Below are 22610 nucleotides of genomic sequence, written 5' to 3'. Positions count from 1 at the left end.
GAGGTAGATGTCGATTGTGTCAAGAGGAAACTTTCCTCTATTTATCCTTTTGGGGGAGGACGGAACCAGACGAGATAACACTACTGATTCTTAAGAGTTGTGGCAACCTACCCCCCTTACTTAAGTATTCAATTTGCTTATTCGACAGGTTATTTTCCAGAAAATGCCTAAATCAATATATAATAGTACTAGTCCATAAGTCCTCAGAAAAGGATGATAGGTGCAAATACAGTCCTGCCGTAACTCAGCATTTCTTTAGAAAGGGTTTCGAATCACTTGGCCTTGATAGAATAAACATTATTCAAGACCATTCTTGGACTGGAACAACTTGATTTTTAATAGTAGGTTCTAAGGCACTTGATACTGTAGCCAAAGTATCCTTTTAGTCAAACTAGGAGTTACGACATTGCCAGCAGTCTCCTTATTAGGTTTCGTTCATAGTCTGGAGAACCGAAGACTAACTGTCACATACATAAGTGCCATCTCATGGGTTTTTTTGTATCGGGAGTGTCGTATGGGTCATCTATTCACAGTGTTTCTAAATAATCTAGTCGACACTAATGAGATTCACTGTCTGTTCTTGGCAGACTGTATTAGGGTATTCAGACCCTATTGTCACAAACAGCAGCAAGCCTTTGCTACTACTGAAGAATGGTGTCGTTTAAATGATATTTGATAAGAAAAGGTCTTGTTTAAATGCAGAGAAATGCGCATAATTTATTTCACATCGTCCATCATTTTTGACTACCCTTTATCCTGTTCTACTTTATCTGTAAGACTTCCATCCATGATATCGAAATCGTGTTGACTTCAGTATTGCCTCCAGGGTCACACGTTGATTATGTCACTAAAATAAGTCTCAAAGAGCTTTCTAATATTATAGTTTGAACTAATTAGAGATGGTTGGTCTACCTTTTATGATAAATCAGACATATTAAATGTTGCTTCAGACATATTAAATATTATTGAACGCATTAAAGTAACCTCCCAGCACCACATGGAGGTCTTAGGTGAAGTATGTAAACGCCTGCGGACTGCTAATCTTATTTTGAATCCATAAAAATTTTGTCTTTGCCGCTCCGAGCTTCGTTACTTGGGCTATGTAGTTGACCACAGAGGACTCCGTGTCAACTCTGAGAAGGTGGAGTCTGAGAGGTTACATTACCCATTTCACTATTATAACTGATCATTATAGTTTACTGTGGTTCTATAACTAAAGGACCCGCAGGGTAGGTTAGAAAAATGGTCATTAACACTTTGTACACTGAGCCCGAGTATAGGTCGGGCCGCGTCGGCAGCGCCTGCTACCGGCGCCCGAGTATAGCTCGGGTCGTGTTATTTAATTGTATTATTTAGCTCAGTCATCTTATTTTTGGATTCAAACATTTTGATTATGTTCATTGGTTGTCTAAGTTCGTATTTGTTGGTTTTGAGATCCCTGTGTAACGTTTTAGTAATGAAATACGTATATTTATCGTCGTATTACAAGCGAGTCTAGACAGCTGATCGTCGGTACTGTCAGTTTGCTTTGTAGTGTTTCACGTTGTGTGTTGTTGTGAGTCTTAGTGATGTCTTACTAAGTTTTCTACAAATCTTGCTGACAAATACTGAAGCAAATGTTGTTATAATGTATTCTAAATGTGAATTTAACTGTTTGAAAAAAATCAGAACTTTAGTTTCTTACTGAATGAAGTAAAGGCAAATGTAAGCAATGTGAGGTTATCCATGTGTTTTGTTTTGTATTTACACTCGCTTTGTTCTTTCTTCTCGACTTTCCGTTGATTTCTTTTATATTCTTTACTTATTATTTTCGAGTTTAAATAATATGGGTGATGAAATCAAAAGTGATGCAATTCGCGATCTTTTGTTTAACTGCGAGTCGGAAAATTACGATAATTTTGATACACGCCTGGGACCAAATATTGATTTTATGAACGATCTAAACGAAAATGTGCGAGATCCTGTATTTGATTCAGACCATTGTGCTTTAAAAATTACCACACTGAGGCGAACTACCTGAACTAACAAGCTATGTAGCAAAAACTTTTTTTGTATTTTTTTACATAACATTCAATATTATGTAATAATTTTATTTTGAAAATAAACTTTATATTTGTATACATTTAAAAAAAAGTATGTATCTCTATCTTTAAAAAGGTATATAGTATGAGTTTATAACATAATTACTGTAATAACACAGAATTTTTTTAAATCATCATAAAACCCCCAGGGAGCCACGCCGAAACATGTATTAAGAGCCCAGGGTACAAAGTGTTAAGGTTGCAGCCCTATACTTATACATTGATTCACCGCAAAGGAAAGAAACACGTTCCAGATCAATTGTCAAGAGCTACTCCGGAAGAAAATGAAATTAGAGTTAATTGTATCCTCGAAACTGCACAAGAAGATTAATGGTACAGCGGATAGTGAAGGAGGTCCAAGAGAAAAGCAGAAAGTACCCTATTTGGAAAGTGGAGAAGTATGCGCTATGGAAGTACGTGCCAAGCGATTGTTCTGTGACAGATGAAGAGCTAGATTAGAAGCAGGTTGTACTTAAACACTCCAGAGTGAACATTCTAAAGCAGCTTCAAGGCGACCCCACAGCTAGACATGTGGGTATTCACGAAACGTACGCTCGAATACGTCGAAAGTATTATTGGCCAACGATGCGGCAGGACGTGGCTCGTTACGTGAATCGTTGTACAGTCTGCCAACAAACAAAATCGGATAAGAAGAAACCTTCGGCGTTGATGGGCTCCTACTGAGGGGTCAACAAACCTTGGAAGATAGTTAGTGCAGATTTGCTTGGACCACTTCCTAGATCCTCTTAAGGACATAGGTACCTTCTAGTAGTTATGGATACCTTTACGAAGTTCCCATTGCTTTTTCCCTTATGAGAAGCCACCGCCAATACAGTGGCTCGTAACGCGAACGACGTGGCGTGGTGGCGGTGGCGTAGTAACTGGAGGAAGATGTATTCATGATGTTTGGGGTACCTACATACATTATATGTGACAGCGGCTGAGAGTTTATCAGTAAAAGTATATAAGAGTTAGCTAAAGAGTATCGGATTAATTTTCTGTACAATCATAGCCGCCATGCACAGTTAATCCAACTGAACGTATCAATAAGACACTCGGATCAATGCTAATAGCTTATGTGGGTGCAAAACACCGATATTGAGACAAAACAATACCTAAACTGGGGTTTGACTTGTGGTCTGCTCAACCTGATTCTACAGGTTACATTCAGCCTAGTCTTCTTAAACTTCGGAAGAGAATTGTTCGCAGTAAATGACGAAGCGAATAAAGATCTTCTCTCAGGTAGGGTTCTAGAAATGGGAAGTACTTCATAATATGGAACTAAAATTCAAGAACTCCAGCATCTATACCAGGTAGTAGACCAAAAACTAAAATAAGCCTATAAGAGGAATGTCATGCGTTACAACTTAAGTCGGCGACCTATAAAATTACAGGATGGAGACCGAGTTTGGAAAAGAAACTTTTCGTAGTCTTCGGCTTCAAACTTCTCGTCCAAGCTAGCATCTAAATACTCTGGTCCGTACATCGTTAGAAAGAAGATATCTCCTATCATATACCAGCTCGTTCACGTTAGTGGAAAACTAGTAGGCACTAGACATATCTCAGACCTGAAGCCTTACATATAAATGTTGGGGAAATTCCTTTGGATTGCGTGGTATTTGTAACGGTATAATTTTCCTGTCTTAGAAATCCTTCGTGAGATTGATCACCTCGCGGTTAAATCCAGTTGAAGTGCGCGCCTTCAATGATAGAATATACCAGTAATAGTGGCCGTTGATCACGTGTCCTTCCCCGGATGTAACAATCGTAAAATGTAAGCTAATCACTAGAAAAGTTTACGTACTTTTCTTACTGGTATCTGGTCGTTATCGATCAGTTGGTTATATGATAGTGAGTGACCTGCAGAGTTTTAAATGTCGTATCCTGCAAAGTAACATGACATGTTAGTACGCTGTTGAACAGAGTTGGTGAAGGTAGTTGTGGCATCGGGACCCTCATCAATGATCTCCGTTAGATTTCAGAAATACTCTCGCCGAGATTAGCTACGTGGTGTTTACTGGTGCAGAAAACCAGGTTCATCATAATGGTGCTAATTTATTATATTCTGGTCCTTGGAGCGACCTGCCGTCACAACCCAGCTGTTGCTGCATTCCGGATCTGCGTATAGCGTCGCGATTCGCACCTCTCCAGTCTACCGGCTATCGAGCCGAACCGTTTGGGACCAATCGATGACCGTGGTGAGTGATAAGCTAACATTTTGGGACTTCCTTTCTCGGGCAAGGTACAACAGGGAAAGGACGGAAATATCTGAATGTATACTTGTGGTCTTCACTTACGGACGATACTCAGCCACCAAAGATTAGTTTTCTTTTAAGCAGCTTGCTAAGTAATTTTTATTATTGGAAAATTGTGAATTTTTTTGTGCTATCATGTTAATTTCAGCAACGGTGGCTACCGGTGAAAGTAGGAAGTATTATTTTGGTTTGTACTAATCAATAACTTTTGTTTTATAATCGCCATTTAATATTTGGTTTAGGAATTCTACCTTAATAATTGGTTTAACTATATTCATATAATACTATGCTTAGATGGCCCATCGGTAATGGAGCTAGGAAAACAATGTTACATTATTCAACTTAAAGTCTTATTAACAAACATACTTACCAATAATTTTGTTAACGGATATGTTTTTTGCAATATACTGTTGTGACAGGTCAAATTACGACATTTGAATATTCGCGGGGAATTGGCAGACTGTGACGTCAGTGAATCGGCAGACTGTGACGTCAGTGAATCACATGTTGTCGGAATTGAGATTTATTTAATTAATAACGGAGAAATATATTAAACTTTATACGGGAACAAATTTAATTAATTAAAATGAGTTATACAAAACCAAAATTCGTGTTTTACAAAAGTACTAAATAAAATTACGCAAAAAAGCCAATTGTGGGATAAAATGACTTGCGTATTGATGACGTCAGAAAGCACATGTTGCTAAAAATTTAAATAAAAAAGCTTTAGAAAAATAATAAAAGAAAATAGAAAGACTTAAATTGATCAATTATAGTGAACGTGATTTTGACAATTATAAGAAAAGAATCAAATTATATTTAATCGTGAAGACGCTGATTTGAACGGGAGAGGGGATGAACATTGTGTGAACCGGTATGCGTAGTTTAATACGGAGAATCCTTCTTCTCTGTCTGGACTTGAAGCAGTAAGGATGTCTACTCGTATAGATGAAATTTGAAACTGTACAATAGTGCATTGAAGTTGTAATTAGGGATAGGATGTTGTGTTAGTGAACAAAAATCAAAGCAAAGTGAGTAGAATTAGACAGTATAATATAAAATAAATTGACGTCAAAGTCATTTGCTTTGTCTTTCATTGAGTATCCCATCTACAAAGAAATGTGGTAAGTAAGATAATAAGCTTTAAATTAAAGAATATTACTTTCAAAACTTATTTGATTCAAAGTGATTGGTAAGAACAGTGAATATTTTGTGAACTTTATTATGACATAAACAATCATATTGATCAGAACTTTCAGAAGAGTAGTATTAAGTTTGAACCATTATTCAACCTACTTAAAAAACCTGAGATAATATAGACCCAGTGCTAGTGATATATAACGTGTAGCCTACTTTCATTAATACAAACTACACTTTCAACAACACCACAGACATTGAAGTTTGATCGTTATTTAAATATCAACTTGGAACAATATGAGTTAGCCAACACGAAGCAAGTCGCACAACCAATGAGGGGCAGCACACTTTGAATACCGATTGTGAGAAAATTGGGACAACAAACGGGGGCCTGGAACGTAGCAAAATCGTACAGCCAACTGGGGACTGGACCGTAGCAGAAGGGCGACCAAAGTGGATCGTAGCAGAATAGGCACAGCAACGTGGGGACCGTAGCACTGTGAGTGTATATATATATGTTCTGATAATCAGAGGCTGTAGCTATATATATAATGTTTCACTGTAATAAATTGTTATTTATTTCAAATATGAATTAATTCTTGAATCCTGAGAGCACTGCTACCTTTTATTAAAATGTTGGTACCGAGCGTCAAGAGAAAAACAACAAAAATATCGATTTGATAATTGATACTTACTTTTAAGTTTGTGGTCAGGAAACCCGCTTTTATATAAGAGTACTAGTTACTCATAAATGTATCAGGTCGACCATAATACACAGCACGGGTATTGATTTGGTTACTGTTTTGAGAGTGGTGGTCTTCTTAATAAGGAAGGATTCTTACTTGTTGGAATTCTATATCAATCCCTGAAACAAGATGGCGCCGCGGGAAATTAAGAGACCATCTTTTAGAATATCCACTACCCTCGGACAAAACTCAGTGAGTCATTAGTAGAACCCCCCCCCTATCTGAGCTTAGCATATCTAGTATGCATCCTTGGATAGGCTGCAAGTCCAATAATCTTATGTAGTAGTACATTTTTAATAAAACTTTAGATTTTTTGAAAAATTTGACAAGTTCTTTCTGAGAGTGAAAATTTACATCTGAATTATGATTTTGTGGCGTATTCTTCCAGTATTTTTTAATGTTTAATTTCCTTAGTGTTGCGTTTCCTCAGAGCTGTCTTGCACATTTGATTTTCGAAAGTTATATTATAGTTCTCCGTTACGGACTAATGGATATAGCATTTATTTATTTATTCATACATACGGCAATCGCCATTTTACAAAAATGTTTACAAAATGGTATTCGAACTATCGATAGTACACTTTTCATGCATAGCCACTTACATGCGATATTAGTACTACTGGACTAGCCATGGTTACAGAACAATTAAATATGGTATATATTTAAAGTTAATAAAATAGAACATCAAAGACAAGATACAAAAAGAAATAACAATGGTCAACAAGATAATTATATAATAATGTACATGCTAAGTGTATACAACTTGTGCATCAAAGACAAATTGAAAACAAGGTAACAAGATAATAACTACATGCTTCATGCTAAGCGTGTGCTCTAGTGCATGGGTCAATATACAACAAGACAAAAATCAACAAGACAACCACATGCTAATACTAAATACTATAAGTGCTATAAATACATGCTATAAGTGTGTGCTGACGGTATAAACTATGAAACATTAACAATGAAATGACAAAACAATATATAACAAAAAATAAACAATATAATAAAATACTAGCAAGGATGAGCAACCAAAGGTAGACTCTTGCTTTCAGTGTGCATCATGCTCAGACACCCAAGAGAAGACCCGCCTCCGAAACACCAGCATGGATACGCCAAAGAACTTCAACTGGTGGGCAGCATTTCCCAAACGCAACAGACGTGGAATTACACTCTGGTAGGCGTAGACAGTCTGGTGTGAGTGCCTGGAGAAAGGCCGCAGAAGGCGGGTTGCGGTAGAACCATATTCAACAATGGGACGAACAAGAGTCACGTAGAGGGTCTTTAATGTTGCAGGAGATAGGGCGTTTCTTGATGTTCGGGAAATGAACCCTAGAACACAATTGGCTTTAGCACAAGTCTTGGTGATATGTATACCTGGATCCAAGGATGGTGTCATGTACAACCCCAAGTCCTTTATAACTGTCACTCTATCCAGTAACAAGCCATACAAAGAGAAGTCAATGTGCAGCAAAGTTTTTGATCTTCCAAATGACATTACTTGACATTTATGAGCATTCAGTTGCATAGCATTCCTATCACACCACTGTTCTATCCTAAGCAGATCCTCCTGAAGCTCATGTTGATGGATTGAAGTCACCTCCTTGAAGATCTTAACATCATCGGCAAATAGAAGAAAGTTGCTGGCTAGTGACTCCCCGATATCGTTTATGAACAGGCCAAATAGAAAAGGACCGAGGAGGGACCCTTGAGGCACACCCGATGTTACGCTCACAACATTCTTGGAGAGTGATGACGCAATTTTGACTTGAAGGGTTCTGCCACTGAGATAGCTTTACATCCACAGAAGAAGAGGCTCAATTATTCAGTATGCCCTCAATTTAGCTATCAGATGGCTATGGCTGACCCTGTCGAATGCCTTAGCGAAATCCAAATACAGGCAGTCAACTTGGTGGAAACGAGAGAAGGAGGAAACAACATAGTCACTGAAGACACAAAGATTGGTGGTCGTTGATTTTCCAGGGCGAAAGCCATGCTGCTGTGGGATGAAGACACTCTTGAATTTAAAGGATAATACGTCCAGGATCAAACTTTCAAAAATCTTGGCAAACACTGACTGAATCAGAATAGGACGGTAATTTGTTACTTTAGATGTAGATCCAGATTTATGAACTGGTACAAGATAACCAGGCTTAAAGAGTTCGGAAAAGAGCCATCACGCAGCAGCCTGTTGAGATAAACAGCTAGGTGAGGAGCCAGAAGATCACTGCATGACTTCACAGCGGCCGGAGTTATGCTATCAGGTCCAGGTCCCTTGGAGACATCAAGGTCCTGTAGTTTTCTTTTAATCTCAGTGGCCGAGAAAAGACAGGACGAAACGTTGATGTTGGATTCACAATTGTAATCAGTATGACAGTCAGTATGTGGAGTGTAGACGGTTGAGAAGTAATCAGAGAATAAGTCACACATACCCTGGGGTTCATCAGCTGAGACTAAGCCATATTGAAGTCTGCTGGGTACAGTGTTAGCCTTACGTAAGGACTTCATATGCCACCAGAAGGATCGGGGGTTTTCCTTTATGCTATTGTTGATAGTAACAAAAAACTCCTGTTGGCATGCGCTGGCAAGAGTTTTGCACTGCCGCCTGACCACTCTGAAAGCTTCATAATCACAGTCTAGAAGAGAAGTTTTGTAGTTTCGGTGGAGTAGTTTCTTCCGTGAAATCAATTGTCTAAGTTCCCGGTTAACCCATCGAGGATAAGTAGACCCATTCTTTCTTCTTACAGGTGAATTGGTCTTTATAGAACTCCCCATATTCAAACAGAACCTGTTGAAGGAGGCTTCAATGTCCGGATAGATGGGATCAGGGTAATTCAGGGACGCAAGCCAGGCTCTGACATTGTCGATGGTACACTGTCTGAGATAATGGAAAAACACATTATCTCAGTAACAAAAATTCCAGTGCCGGGTGGAAGGCCTCTTCATAAAGTATAGGATCAGAGGCAGCCGTAATATTAATCCCTTCATCCGTTGAAAAAAACTAGATCCAGCAGAACTCCTCTTGAGTTTAGAATGGTGTTGTGCTGCCGCAGACTTAGGAAATTAATCAGGTCAAACATACTCTCGACTGCAGCATTCCCCGGAGGTTGAAAGTGTAAAGAACAGTCCACTTATGGCATATTGAAGTCGCCAGCAATAAACTCGTTTAAAAACGAAGCCGCATCTGAAGTTGATCTGAAGACAAGTTTAAGAGGGCGAGATTTATTAAACACAGGCTTCCCAATCCGATAGAGTTTTAAGTTATCCAGGTTTGTCCCATAACCGATAGCCTGTGCCGGTTCCAGGACATTGACCCTGACATGGCGTATCCTGCTATCCACTTCCCAGCTCTTGCTCTCAGGCAGGTTATAAACAATCAGATTATTGGCTCTCTTACTACGATCTTCAATCTCACCATAAAACTCCTCAAAGGAACCAGCTGACGGAGTCTCTCGATCTTCCAGAGATTGAATTCTACCATCAAAATCATCTACACGTGATTCAATACTAGCTAAGCGAAAATCAAAGCTCTCTCTCAGTTTTTCAATGCCACTGTGTAACGAATTGACATCATCCTTGGTCGCCATGTTATCAGTTTTAGAGGGCAGTGAAGATAGAGCGTTAACATTAGTTGTGAGTTCAGATATTTTGTCAGTAAGCAGGCTTAACTGATTCAAGAGGACAGTTTGGGGTTGATTTTCAGCTTTTAAGCAGTCTGCTCTTGTACAAAACCACTTTTCATTGCTGTTGCTACTGATACGCTGGTATTCAGCCTTAGAAATTTTCAAACATTCTCTATGAAACCAACGCTGGCACTCATTATCACATTCAACACCCTCATCTGAATCTTACTACCCAGCATTGGTTCTCTAACTACGAGATAACGAGTTTGAATCCCAGAGAGATTCCAATATTATTTCAGTATGAGAGAGACCTGATATGCAGTGGACTAAGAAGCAGGCATAGGTATGAGTTGATGCTTAAAACAGAAAAACAGAGTTCTTTTCGTCGGGTTCAACGGGCCAGTAGTATAATCGGTTATATGTAAGAGCGAATGAAAGCTATACCAAAAAAACAACGTTTTTGTATGTTTTATGTAATGTTTTAGTGATTTTGAAATCACTCCGTATTAGGTGTTTGTGCTTTAAGAAAATTGTACAATATAATATATTGGCCACTCATCTAAATCCAAGCTATATATAAGAACCTAGCAGTTTTTGGTCAGCTGTTTACCAATGGCCGTCTAGATCAGCTGTACGAAACTCATTTAAGTAGACTGCCGGTGTTGTACTGTTGACTTGACAACAGTGTACAGACTATACAACAAGGCTAAGTTAGGTCCAAGACAAGGTTCTGTTTGCATTGTTTGAATCTTGTCTTGACGCGAAAACGAACCTGATATGGTGTCCCCCTCGTAATTGTTACCAATTTAGATAATGGTTGTATCACATTTTGTCGTAGTCTTGACTCTTGTTTGACAAAATATGGGCGAGTGAGTGTAAAAATTTTGTTATGACTTTCGTTTGACATTTTTGAGGGTTACAAATTGATAGGTTATATGTTTTATGTAAATATAAATGAGTTCAGATAAGGATTGTTTACATTTCATTCGTTCCAGAACTCAGGAAAAACTTGAGTTATGCTTTTATCGGTAAGCATAAATTGTATTCATAAGTTAAATTACTTATGCTTAGCTATGTGAATTGCATGTGTTAGGTTAGTTTTTTCTCAAGAATTCAGTCAGCTTTACAAATTCAGTTACAAGCTGCATTCATATAAATTAACTTTGTAAACGTTTTTTAATCCATCTTGCTGATAATTTTTTACTGTCAGTACTAATCCTATTTTATTGACATTTTAAATTACTTAAACATATACAAATATCTATCCCTATTACTTGAATATATTTACATTTGGTGAAATTTTCAAGAAAACACACTTTATATGTAGAAAGTAAAATATTAATTTGTAATTGTTGTAAACTTCAGTGTTTTACAACAATTTTGTTATGGTCTATAGGACTAATAGTGAATGCCTTTTTTCTTATATTCGTAACACACATAAAAATACAAACTAAATACACTTCAGTTACTTAACTTTCCAAAACTTTGTTTTACAGAACTCATACATTAAATTTAAGAATAGCTGTAAATATTTTTTAAGAATTTCTTTTTTTATACATTTGCCTACCCCCACAAAACAAACAAATTTTAAGCAAAATTTATGTGTCAATCAGATGTCTTTATGTGTAAGTCTGAAACTTCTCAGAAAATTACTATATAGGCTATATTATATTATTAACTGCATATTACAGGGTTATATTATATTAGTATAATGAATAGTCAACTAAATCCTTTTTTTAAATTATTTTATTGCCATATACGTGTTTCGGTATTCTACCACAACCAGTATACATTAACCTCTAAGTAATTAATAAACAACTAAATATACAAATGTGGACCATTTAAGCAGATGTTAAATTTATGTGACATAATTGTTATTGTGATTAATATTCAGTATTTAATATTTTTATTTTTCAAAAATTGGATTTATCTTATTTTTCATATTACTATTTAAAATGTTATGGGGATCTTTATCATAATTTAAATTTATATGTAATTCTTCTTTTGTGTTTAATTTTTTTCCTTTCCTCTCAATATCTAAAATGTCCATGTTTTTTCAACATTTGTGTAGTTATGGTCAGTTTCTAATAAATTTTCAGCGTAATTTTATTTTATTTTAGGCATGTTATTTGTTTTGTATGGCAAGAAAATTATAAAAAAGGGTTATAGTTGACTTCATTTTTCATATATAGACTTATTTCCAGTAATATTTGTATTAAAACAGAAGTTTAAAAACTTTTACAAAAAAATGAAAAGTGTCATGAATGTACTTTTTTTAAATTGAGAAAAGTAAAATTTGAGTTAATGAAGATTTCTAAGCGAAGGGGATTTATGAGGGTGAGTTTATTTGTTATAATGAAATGGAATGAAAAAATTAAAAATGCTTTTATTAAAGAGGCGGAGTTAGGGCTATCAAGCCCTCTCTACCACTCAACCTCATATTGTATACAGTAAATTTACTTTAGTTTAATATAATTGTCTTAAATTACTAATTTATTCTTTAAATAGAAAATTATAATGGGGAGATGGTAGTTTATCACTACCATATTGTAGTATATATAGGGCTACCGAATAAGTAGTAAAAAGAATCTATAAACACTAGTAGCAAAAGAAATCAGAAATTTATTGTCACGTAACGTTACATAATATTGTAGTAGATAAGATCTACAATGAACAGGTGACTCGTCAATATAGTTCAAAATATACTAATCCTAATTTTAAAAAGTTATAAACATAATTAACAATTTATTGATAAATAATCAATATTAATCGCACAAACAGTGATCCAGTATAAGTATATAAAACATTAAATTCTAATGGTAGAGGTACAGGTTATAATTCATATTAAAATTAAATAAAGATAGATGCTATTATTACGCTAAAATAAAATAATTTACAAAACATAAAACACATTTAAAAATAATTAGTGATAAAATAAATACAGTGGAATTAATATATATACATCAAAATGTTTTGATATGGTTGGGGGGTAATTTAATTAATGAAGGTTGCATCATTATGTAAATTGATAGTAGCAAACAGGGCATTTATTATTCTTGGATTTTTGGCAGATACTCTTTCTCCCATCTCATTGTGTTTTTTACACTATAACTCAATAGCAGATCAGATTGATGTGACTTGCAGCCTATTAATTTGACTTTAGAAAGCAATGTTTTGTTACTCTTAATAATAATAATTATTATAAATTAATTAATGTGAACTTAATGCCTGTCACTTAGTCTGAGCTTTCCTGCCCTTGAGTTGGTCGTTGAGTAATTTTTTTATCGTTGATTGATTGTTTCATTATAGAAATTCAGAAAACTTAAAATGACAATAGTTAAAGATCGTAAAATTACATTATAGATTTCTTTATTATGGAAATTATTACTTAAAAATTTTCATTTATTTTGTGTTTTTATTTTACTTGAAAAATTAATGTGATGTATTTCATCCTCATTTTATATTTGGTTTAGATGAATTGGCTTGTGTATATATATATATATATATATATATATATATATATATATATATATATATATATATATATACCTTCTTAACAGCTCCACTAGCAATTGGAATATCTCTGCTGGGGAAGGTGATTGTGGGTTTATTTGTAGCACTAGGTGTCATTTTCCTTTTAACTTTATTATTAAAGTTCTTAGTATATTGTAATCTACAATAATTGTTGTAACTTAACTAATTAAGCTATTAGTGTTAAGAAGATATAATATATACATAATTATACTTTAGTTCATCTATTTGTTAGGGGATGGCATAGTTAATATTACAGTAAACTTAGTTTAAACTTAGAAAAATTTGCACTAAAAACGTTGATAATTAGTTTTATTTCTTGTAAATTTACTGCAATAAAGCTTTTACTGTTCTAATCGATTATATTTTTTCAAATTGTAGGTATCTCTTTGTAAAACTTCGCTTTAAATTCATTAATTTTTCAGCCATTATTCAGGCAAACAGGAAATTAAAACAAATTATTTTGTAATAATAAACACACAAAAAATATTAATACTTCCCCTACCCTCGGCAGCCCAAACATTTTACGAACTATGCATTTTATTTTTAAAAGCTTGTATAACACTGTAAATGTTAGTGAACATAAAAACCTGATTGAGACCACTTGTTTCCTTGCTGAACTCAGGAATGTAAAAGGGGTTAAAAATATTTTGTGTCTTATTTATTTTATATGTACATAATACAAATTATGTATTGTCATTTCTATACTACCAGAGAGTTTAAACAAATATAAGAAAATGTTTAAGATATATAAGTTTAAATCATAAAATTGTTATGAAAGTCAACCTAAATAAAACAAGTACTTTGGTATTATCTGGATGCCACTATTTTTAGAAAAAGTTTTTTTATCAGAGACATAACATTCAGGCTCATATCACGTGAGTGCTAGTTAACTTTTTATATTTGTAGTACGTATGTATTTATCTATTTATAAAACCACCAACATCACTTCCTTATGGAAAGCAGAAATCAAGAACTCTTTTACAAGCACAGTTGCTAAAATTATATTGATTGATTTACCTTATCTTTAAACTTTGAGTTATTTACCTTGACCTTTGAGAATTATTGTGTTGTTCCAGATGTGGAAAATTTGATTTATCAGTGTTATAACAAAGTATTGGAGTTGTAACTAGTGGAATTAACATGAACTGTTATGAGAAGTTTAAAGGATTTTAACAATTTCGACTTATCAAGGATTTTGAGTTATTGAGTTGAAATCAAGGTTTGAATGTAGAAATATTCATCTTGATCACTAAAGAATAACCTGTATAATTTGCTAAAAGGATCACAGACAAACTGTCATGATATTTGTTTAGCAAAGATAAAAATATGATAGGCAGGTCATTTGTGTAATTATTAAAAATGATAAACTACTTAACTTGATAAAACATATAATTTAATTTACTGCAAATCTCTTTGAAAACATTTTTTTATTCGTATCAACTGAGTTTTTTAGAATTATACAGGGTGTCCCAAAACTCTCTACCACTATTTTCAGGTATTATTCGTAAACCAAAGTCAAACTAAAAAAATCATATTAAAACTTACAAAAACTCAATAATTACCCGAATAGCCACCATTTAGTTTTTTTTTTTAACTTAAGATTTTAACTTGAGAACGGCTTGTTGTAATAATAAAATTTGAAATTTAGTATATAGTTTTATAATATAAAGACCTAATTACAGAAAAATTTTTACTTTTTAGTAACTTTATTTTTTAAATGGCGATTTCCTAAAATCTGTAAATGTAAATGTCTTAAAAACGACAAATGATAACAAAGTCACATTTATTACATTTTAGTTAGATGATTTAATTACAAATCTAACGATACCAAGTTTAAGAAAATCTGTTGATAAATAAGGGAGACAATGCACTTAAAAAAATACTGATAATTAAACATATCCATTGTCATTATGTAAAGTGCTAGAGAGGGCTTCTTAGTCCTAACTTCACCTGATAAAATAAGATATTACTTTACTTCATTATGTGGCAGCATTTTTGTAAGCCACAAAAATCAGCTATTTTAATTTTAGCTGTTAACATTACATTGATGAACTGTGGTTGTAATATCCTTACCTATTTAGCATTTTAGCATTTAGGTTTCTTGTGATTGAAACATAAGATAATAAAAATGTTTATAATCTACAAAAATAACTTTAATTAAATAAGGCTACTAATAAATATTTAAGATTTTTATTAAAAAAGGTATAAACTCGAATTTGGGGCTAACTTTACTGACACCATTGCAAGATGTGCACTCAAACTGGTTGTGCACATTGAATACCAATTGTTGAATATTGGACTGAAACTGTTCATCCTGCAACAGAAGTTGGTCTTTTAATTTACAATTTTGGTTCTCTGTTGTAATTTAAAAATGTTTATAATTCATTTAAATCCTGTGTAAATAAAGTTATTATTTTTGTAGATTATAAATTATTTTTATTTGTGTGTTTTAATAAAAAAAAAAAAAAAAACTAAATACTGCAATAGGTAAGGATGTAAACTTGGCTGTAACAAAATTTGCTTTATCAGGTTACTTTCATAAAATTTGGGTATTGGAAATATTTTTATATCTAGTGTTGTATTAATGTGTGAACTGCTTGTATTTTAAGTTTATATTTAGCTGTTCCTAACAACTGTAAGTAAGGAACAGATGGAATTTTCTGTTTGATAACTCATTGTTTGGTTCGGGGGGATAGTCAAAACTCCTCGTCTTCATCTATGTGTCTCCATCATACTTCTTGTTAGGCTTCATGAATCATTGCGTTATTTAATATTGATCCATAACCATTTAGAACAGGAATTGTATATCTGGCAAGGTTGGCAACACTTTGAACAAGGTTTTGTTTTGAAATTCGTAAAGCTTTCACTGAAAAATGTATTTTTTCCCAGTTTCTTTTTCATTATATTCCAGTCCAACACCATACCCAGCAACTCCTCAAGTATTTGGACGGGAAAACCTGAATACCTCAGGAATAAGCTGGTTTTCAGGCAAGAAATTAATGTGCGTAGTACCCGTCAGAACAGCCTATTGCACCTACCAAAGACAAAGCTGGAAACGGGGAAAAAGGGTTTTAGTTACTTTGGACCAAAGAAATACAATGCTTTGCCACCCACTTTAAAAAGTTATAGCTGTAAGAAATTTAAGGGGAGTGTGAAGGTGGTGTTTGCCTGACCCATGCATATGCATCAGGTTAGTTTAGTTTTTATAGTTTAGTGTTTTACGTTTATTTTATGGTTTACGTTATTGTTCTCCATGTATTCTATATGTCTGACAAGAGTTTTCATGAAAAACAGTTTTTGTACTGATGGACGCTTGCTAAATAAAGACCTTATTTATTTATTTGCATGAAACTATGTCTTCCAATCTTTAATACACAGATCGAGATTGTCATTTTTGAAAAGTCAGAATGAACGGACATTATATAGATTTGTCATGATTATTATTTACTTTCCTGTCCTGTATGATGCAGGGTAACAACGTATTCCGATAGTTTGACAAGTCAGAATGAACGGACATTATATAGATTTGTCATGATTATTATTTACTTTCCTGTCCTGTATGATGCAGGGTAACAACGTATTCCGATAGTTTGACAAGTCAGAATGAACGGACATTATATAGATTTGTCATGATTATTATTTACTTTCCTGTCCTGTATGATGCAGGGTAACAACGTATTCTGATAGTTTGACAAGTCAGAATGAACGGACATTATATAGATTTGTCATGATTATTATTTACTTTAATGTCCTGTATGATGCAGGGTAACAACGTATTCTGATAGTTTGACAAGTCAGAATGAACGGACATTATATAGATTTGTCATGATTATTATTTACTTTCCTGTCCTGTATGATGCAGGGTAACAACGTATTCCGATAGTTTGACAAGTCAGAATGAACGGACATTATATAGATTTGTCATGATTATTATTTACTTTCCTGTCCTGTATGATGCAGGGTAACAACGTATTCTGATAGTTTGACAAGTCAGAATGAACGGACATTATATAGATCTGTCATGATTATTATTTACTTTCCTGTCCTGTATGATGCAGGGTAACAACGTATTCCGATAGTTTGACAAGTCAGAATGAACGGACATTATATAGATTTGTCATGATTATTATTTACTTTCCTGTCCTGTATGATGCAGGGTAACAACGTATTCTGATAGTTTGACAAGTCAGAATGAACGGACATTATATAGATTTGTCATGATTATTATTTACTTTCCTGTCCTGTATGATGCAGGGTAACAACGTATTCTGATAGTTTGACAAGTCAGAATGAACGGACATTATATAGATTTGTCATGATTATTATTTACTTTCCTGTCCTGTATGATGCAGGGTAACAACGTATTCCGATAGTTTGACAAGTCAGAATGAACGGACATTATATAGATTTGTCATGATTATTATTTACTTTCCTGTCCTGTATGATGCAGGGTAACAACGTATTCCGATAGTTTGACAAGTCAGAATGAACGGACATTATATAGATTTGTCATGATTATTATTTACTTTCCTGTCCTGTATGATGCAGGGTAACAACGTATTCCGATAGTTTGACAAGTCAGAATGAACGGACATTATATAGATTTGTCATGATTATTATTTACTTTCCTGTCCTGTATGATGCAGGGTAACAACGTATTCTGATAGTTTGACAAGTCAGAATGAACGGACATTATATAGATTTGTCATGATTATTTACTTTCCTGTCCTGTATGATGCAGGGTAACAACGTATTCCGATAGTTTGACAAGTCAGAATGAACGGACATTATATAGATTTGTCATGATTATTATTTACTTTCCTGTCCTGTATGATGCAGGGTAACAACGTATTCCGATAGTTTGACAAGTCAGAATGAACGGACATTATATAGATTTGTCATGATTATTATTTACTTTCCTGTCCTGTATGATGCAGGGTAACAACGTATTCCGATAGTTTGACAAGTCAAATTAGAGTTTTGGTGAAAATATCCGATTTGAGACCACGTGAGTCAAAATGATATTTGACCATGACCAACCAAACATACCAATTTTAATCAAATTTGTTATACAGTAGCTAAATATTTCATTCGAATTTATAAGTACCTAATTATATTTTAACATTTGTTGAGATTCTCTGGTTTTTTTACACTTTGAACTCAAACCTAATGCCAGATTCTAATATTTAATATACTAGTCACACATTCACCAGGTACATCCCACCACTTTTCAATTGGTTATTAAATATTTTGTAGTGCTTGTAATTCCCTAAGTTTTGGTATATTTTGGAAATTAAAAACTTATAACAAGAACTTTAACTATAAATGAATAACGATAAACATAGATAAAACACATGCTCTGCTAATATAAAATACAACTAATAATATTAACTAATCAGTACATACATATACTACACCATCCACTAAGTTAATCTACAAGTTTACTACAAACCGAAGAGCTTTCATTTTTACCCTATACTTCTTTTCAAGAATAATTTGGTTTCCAAATGTCTTGATACTATTGTTGTTAATCCTATGCATGAATGGTTTGAAAAGGACATTCTCATATATATTGATTTGTTGAATATATATAAAATTAAGTTTAATAAGTAATAAATACATAATGTGTTAATAAGACTGGGAGGCCGTGGGGAAAAAATGCTGTGAGCATGGAATCATGGGGATCTAGGGTGTTGGGAGTCTTTGGAATTTGTATAGTTCTAAGTGTTATAACCAAATCACAATTTGACTACAAATAAGTCAACAAATTGTATCAGCCACACCAGGAAAATATATTGCAGGTAATCAAAAACTACCTGTTACACTCTTGTACACCAAAGACCTCTGTGTCAAAATTCTAGGACGTCCTGCTAGATTTAATAAGATTAATAAGTCCCAATTATTTTCAGGATAGCTTTAATATTTTTTCCCTCCGCTTTTTCTGGATCCATCCTGATGGAAACCATTAAAACTGTTTTCTTTAAACTTCATTACTTTTTTTAATGCATGATAATAAGGTACATGAATAAGGTTAGATGTCTTACATTTTGTACTATTTACCGTGTTGTGCAGGTCATAAATAAATTTTCAGAATTTTTTCACTACTGCTTTGAATCAATGTCATCCAATGAAATTGAAAATACACATTGTTGAAGTACCTTCACGTTGAATAGTCAAAGTGGTAATTTTTTACTGAACAATTTATTGTGAATTGGTTGCCGCTCCAGTTAGAGGAGTACGGCTAATTTATATCAATGGGCCTCATTGACATCAAGGGTCATGAATCAGAGCATTGATTAATTAATTAATTAATTTGATGAGAGTCCACTAACCCTAGGAGAAATTAATAAATCTGTGTGTTCTCTCTTACTTTCACTGATGTTGAGCACTCTTACTTTCTTCAACATTAATCAGTAAACAATGAAAAATATTGGACTTTCTGTCTGTATAATAGAACACCTTGTTTTTAGTCGTTTTAACATTATCAGAAACCGGGACATTCTACGTTGGGTAGTTATAGCATTCCATCCTCAATGGTTTCAGTTGCATTCATAAATGAAATCAAAATACAATATATTGTATGAGAACTTTTATGATGTTTGTGAAATTTTAAAATCAATTGTGCTATAAATTTTGGAAAATTTAATCAAAGTGTTATTCTAAGAAAACTGCCTTTTTGGCAAGAAATGTAATTAAAAAATATATATATAAATCATTTAGTTTGAAAAACAATCATTAAAATAAAAGAAATAATGTTCATAGATTACACCTTGAATGTTGAATTGCAACATAATACCAATTTTCTGTGTGGTATCTACCAAGATTGCAATTGTAATTTCTATCTCAAAAATAAAAAATAAATTCTTTATAATTTGTAAGTTATTTTTAGAGATTTGGCTTTTACTGTCCTGTTAAGAACCTAATAAAATAAAATAATAATAATTTTTTTTAGAAAATTTTGAATTTTAACAAAACACATGGTTTTTGTGTTAAAAACCATGGGAGATTAAAAATATTAAAAAATGGTCTAAAGGATATTAACAAGCATCCAAATTTGAACAACATCGGCCCAGTAGTTAACCCTGTAAATTCACTTAAATAAGTATATAAATACATCAAATAAATACTGTAAAACTGTCATCAGTATGTTATTACATTTTTCTACATGCAATTTGAAAATTTTCAACTGTCAAGTTAAAGGTATGGAACTTTTTAGGGCACATTGTATCGTTTGGTGAAAGGTAGAGTTTGCCTGTTACATAATCGTAACAAGGCTAATTAAGCTAGCCACCAATAGCTCTGGGTACTACTGTAGCCTGCATTAGATCTGTATGTTCATCGATTCTAAACCTAGTCTTGTTGATATAAAATGTTTTTGTTTTACAGTTACGGCATCCTAGTTGCCAGTTATCCATGGACATTCATAATTTTTTCGTTGGTACTTACTTCAGTTTGCTCAATGGGTCTATTAAATTTCCGCCAAGAAAAAAACCCAATGAATCTATGGATTCCACCAGATTCTCACTTCAAGAGAGATACTGATTGGTTCATGAAGAATATTCGTCTGGGGTACAGAATACAAACTGTCATGGTCACAGCACCTGATGTTTTAGAACCTGCGGTCATGCAACAGGTAGGTAATTTTGAAACTTTCTACGATCACCCTCTAATATTGTTAACCTTAAAAGATTCCTAAGAATACTGGTATTTTACAAGGTGTTACTATGTCCCTTTGATTTTTACTCTATTTGTTAACACCAATAATAGAACATAATCACGTTATGCATTGCACATCCTGCTACTCCTGGGTGATAATAATTTCATCTAACTGATATTGCTTTTTAATTATTGATCTTAATAAATTAATTTTTAACTTGAAGAGGTTGTCATTATTAACAGAAAGATGATCCACTAAAACAGTTTACATTAAAATTTTATTGTCCTTTTTATTTATTTATTTTTTTTTTATTTATTTGTTTCTAAAATTTCTAAATTTAATGTATTACAATTAATTTTGTTTCTTCTAAAATCCGTTCTAATTATCGGCACCATAATGGCCTGGTCTATTATGGCCCTATTTGCCCATGTAGACACTAATTTCCGTAAAGGAACTGTATCCTGTACACATATATAGTTGTTATTTTTATTTTTGTTTTCATATATAATTAATACCTTTTTTTAAAAATAAAATGTAATGTAAGATACATATGTATTTTAATTTGTATGATTGGAAAATAAATAAATATCAATTCATTCATTCAACAAGTTTTTTGCAGCATGTTTCTCTAGTAGCACATTCCACATAAATCTCTACAATATCATGATCATTGATGTATATTAAAAATGTCAACAAAAGCTGAGAATTTTATCCGCTTGAATGAATTTCTATAGACAGTAATACACATACATACATAACATCCAGAAGACCAAAAATTGCAGACTCAAGGTTCACAAAAGTTGTTATTTCCACAAAAAAGATGAAAATAATCTTGTGAAAGTATTTTTATAAATTAATTGTTATTTATCACTAAATTTATGATTGATTAGAAGCCTGTTGTGGCTTTGTCCGTTGCAGTTCCAACAGGAGGATTGGCAGGACCCTTTACATTGCTTTCAACCTTTTCCCATGTTAAAATGTGTAAAATAGTTGTTAGAATAAGGCACCGATCTTACAATCTTACTCTACCCACTTCTACAGACCCTTGTGTTCAAAATGGATATTATCGAGCACCACTACATTTGCCACTGTACATAAACGTTTTCAATTTTGAATCCTTATTTTTAAGCTCACCATCCAATATTTACAAAGAGTGTTGAAACAATGTGAGTGTGGTTTTCCACAAGTTCATGTGATTGATCATGAAAACATGCAGAAATCTTGTCTTGAGTGTGTTTATAGAAGTCATGTGGATCACTAATGGTAATTTTAATGTTTTATCAATTCTGAATGTGATAAAGTTGTCATTCAAGTGTCATGATTTTCTTCAATTTCCACAATTAGGCTGCAAGATTTTCACAATGTATTTATGCAGTATTTGCTAAAGATTTTAAATCTCTCATATATCAACAATTTAACACACATTGAAGCAATAATGACGTATTTACTTATTTAAAATTTGGCCTCTAGAACAAAAGTCTTCAATAATGGCTGTGATCACAGTGATTCGACCCTCATAAAGATTGAAAAGAAACCTAACACAGCATTGGTTTTCTGTAAGTAAAGTAAAGTTTTTG

The 22610-nt window shown here is 33.4% G+C and overlaps 1 protein-coding gene across 1 annotated transcript in view; it reads left to right on the top strand.

The window, feature by feature from the left end:
• Positions 1-10516: 10516 nt before the first annotated feature.
• Positions 10517-22610, top strand: part of LOC124368731 (NPC intracellular cholesterol transporter 1-like) — a 52668-nt gene continuing 40574 nt past the window's right edge. The window contains exons 1-2 of the mRNA XM_046826059.1: positions 10517-10870; positions 20763-21009. Of these exons, the coding sequence (XP_046682015.1) occupies positions 10797-10870; positions 20763-21009 (321 nt within the window). The 5' untranslated portion in view covers positions 10517-10796. The remainder of the gene's footprint in view (positions 10871-20762; positions 21010-22610) is intronic.

This window comes from Homalodisca vitripennis, chromosome X (assembly GCF_021130785.1).
Source record: "Homalodisca vitripennis isolate AUS2020 chromosome X, UT_GWSS_2.1, whole genome shotgun sequence".
In the NCBI taxonomy this organism is placed as follows: domain Eukaryota; kingdom Metazoa; phylum Arthropoda; class Insecta; order Hemiptera; family Cicadellidae; genus Homalodisca; species Homalodisca vitripennis.
The sequence above is the reverse complement of the archived record's forward strand: the minus strand, read 5'-3'. Positions and strand labels throughout refer to the sequence as shown.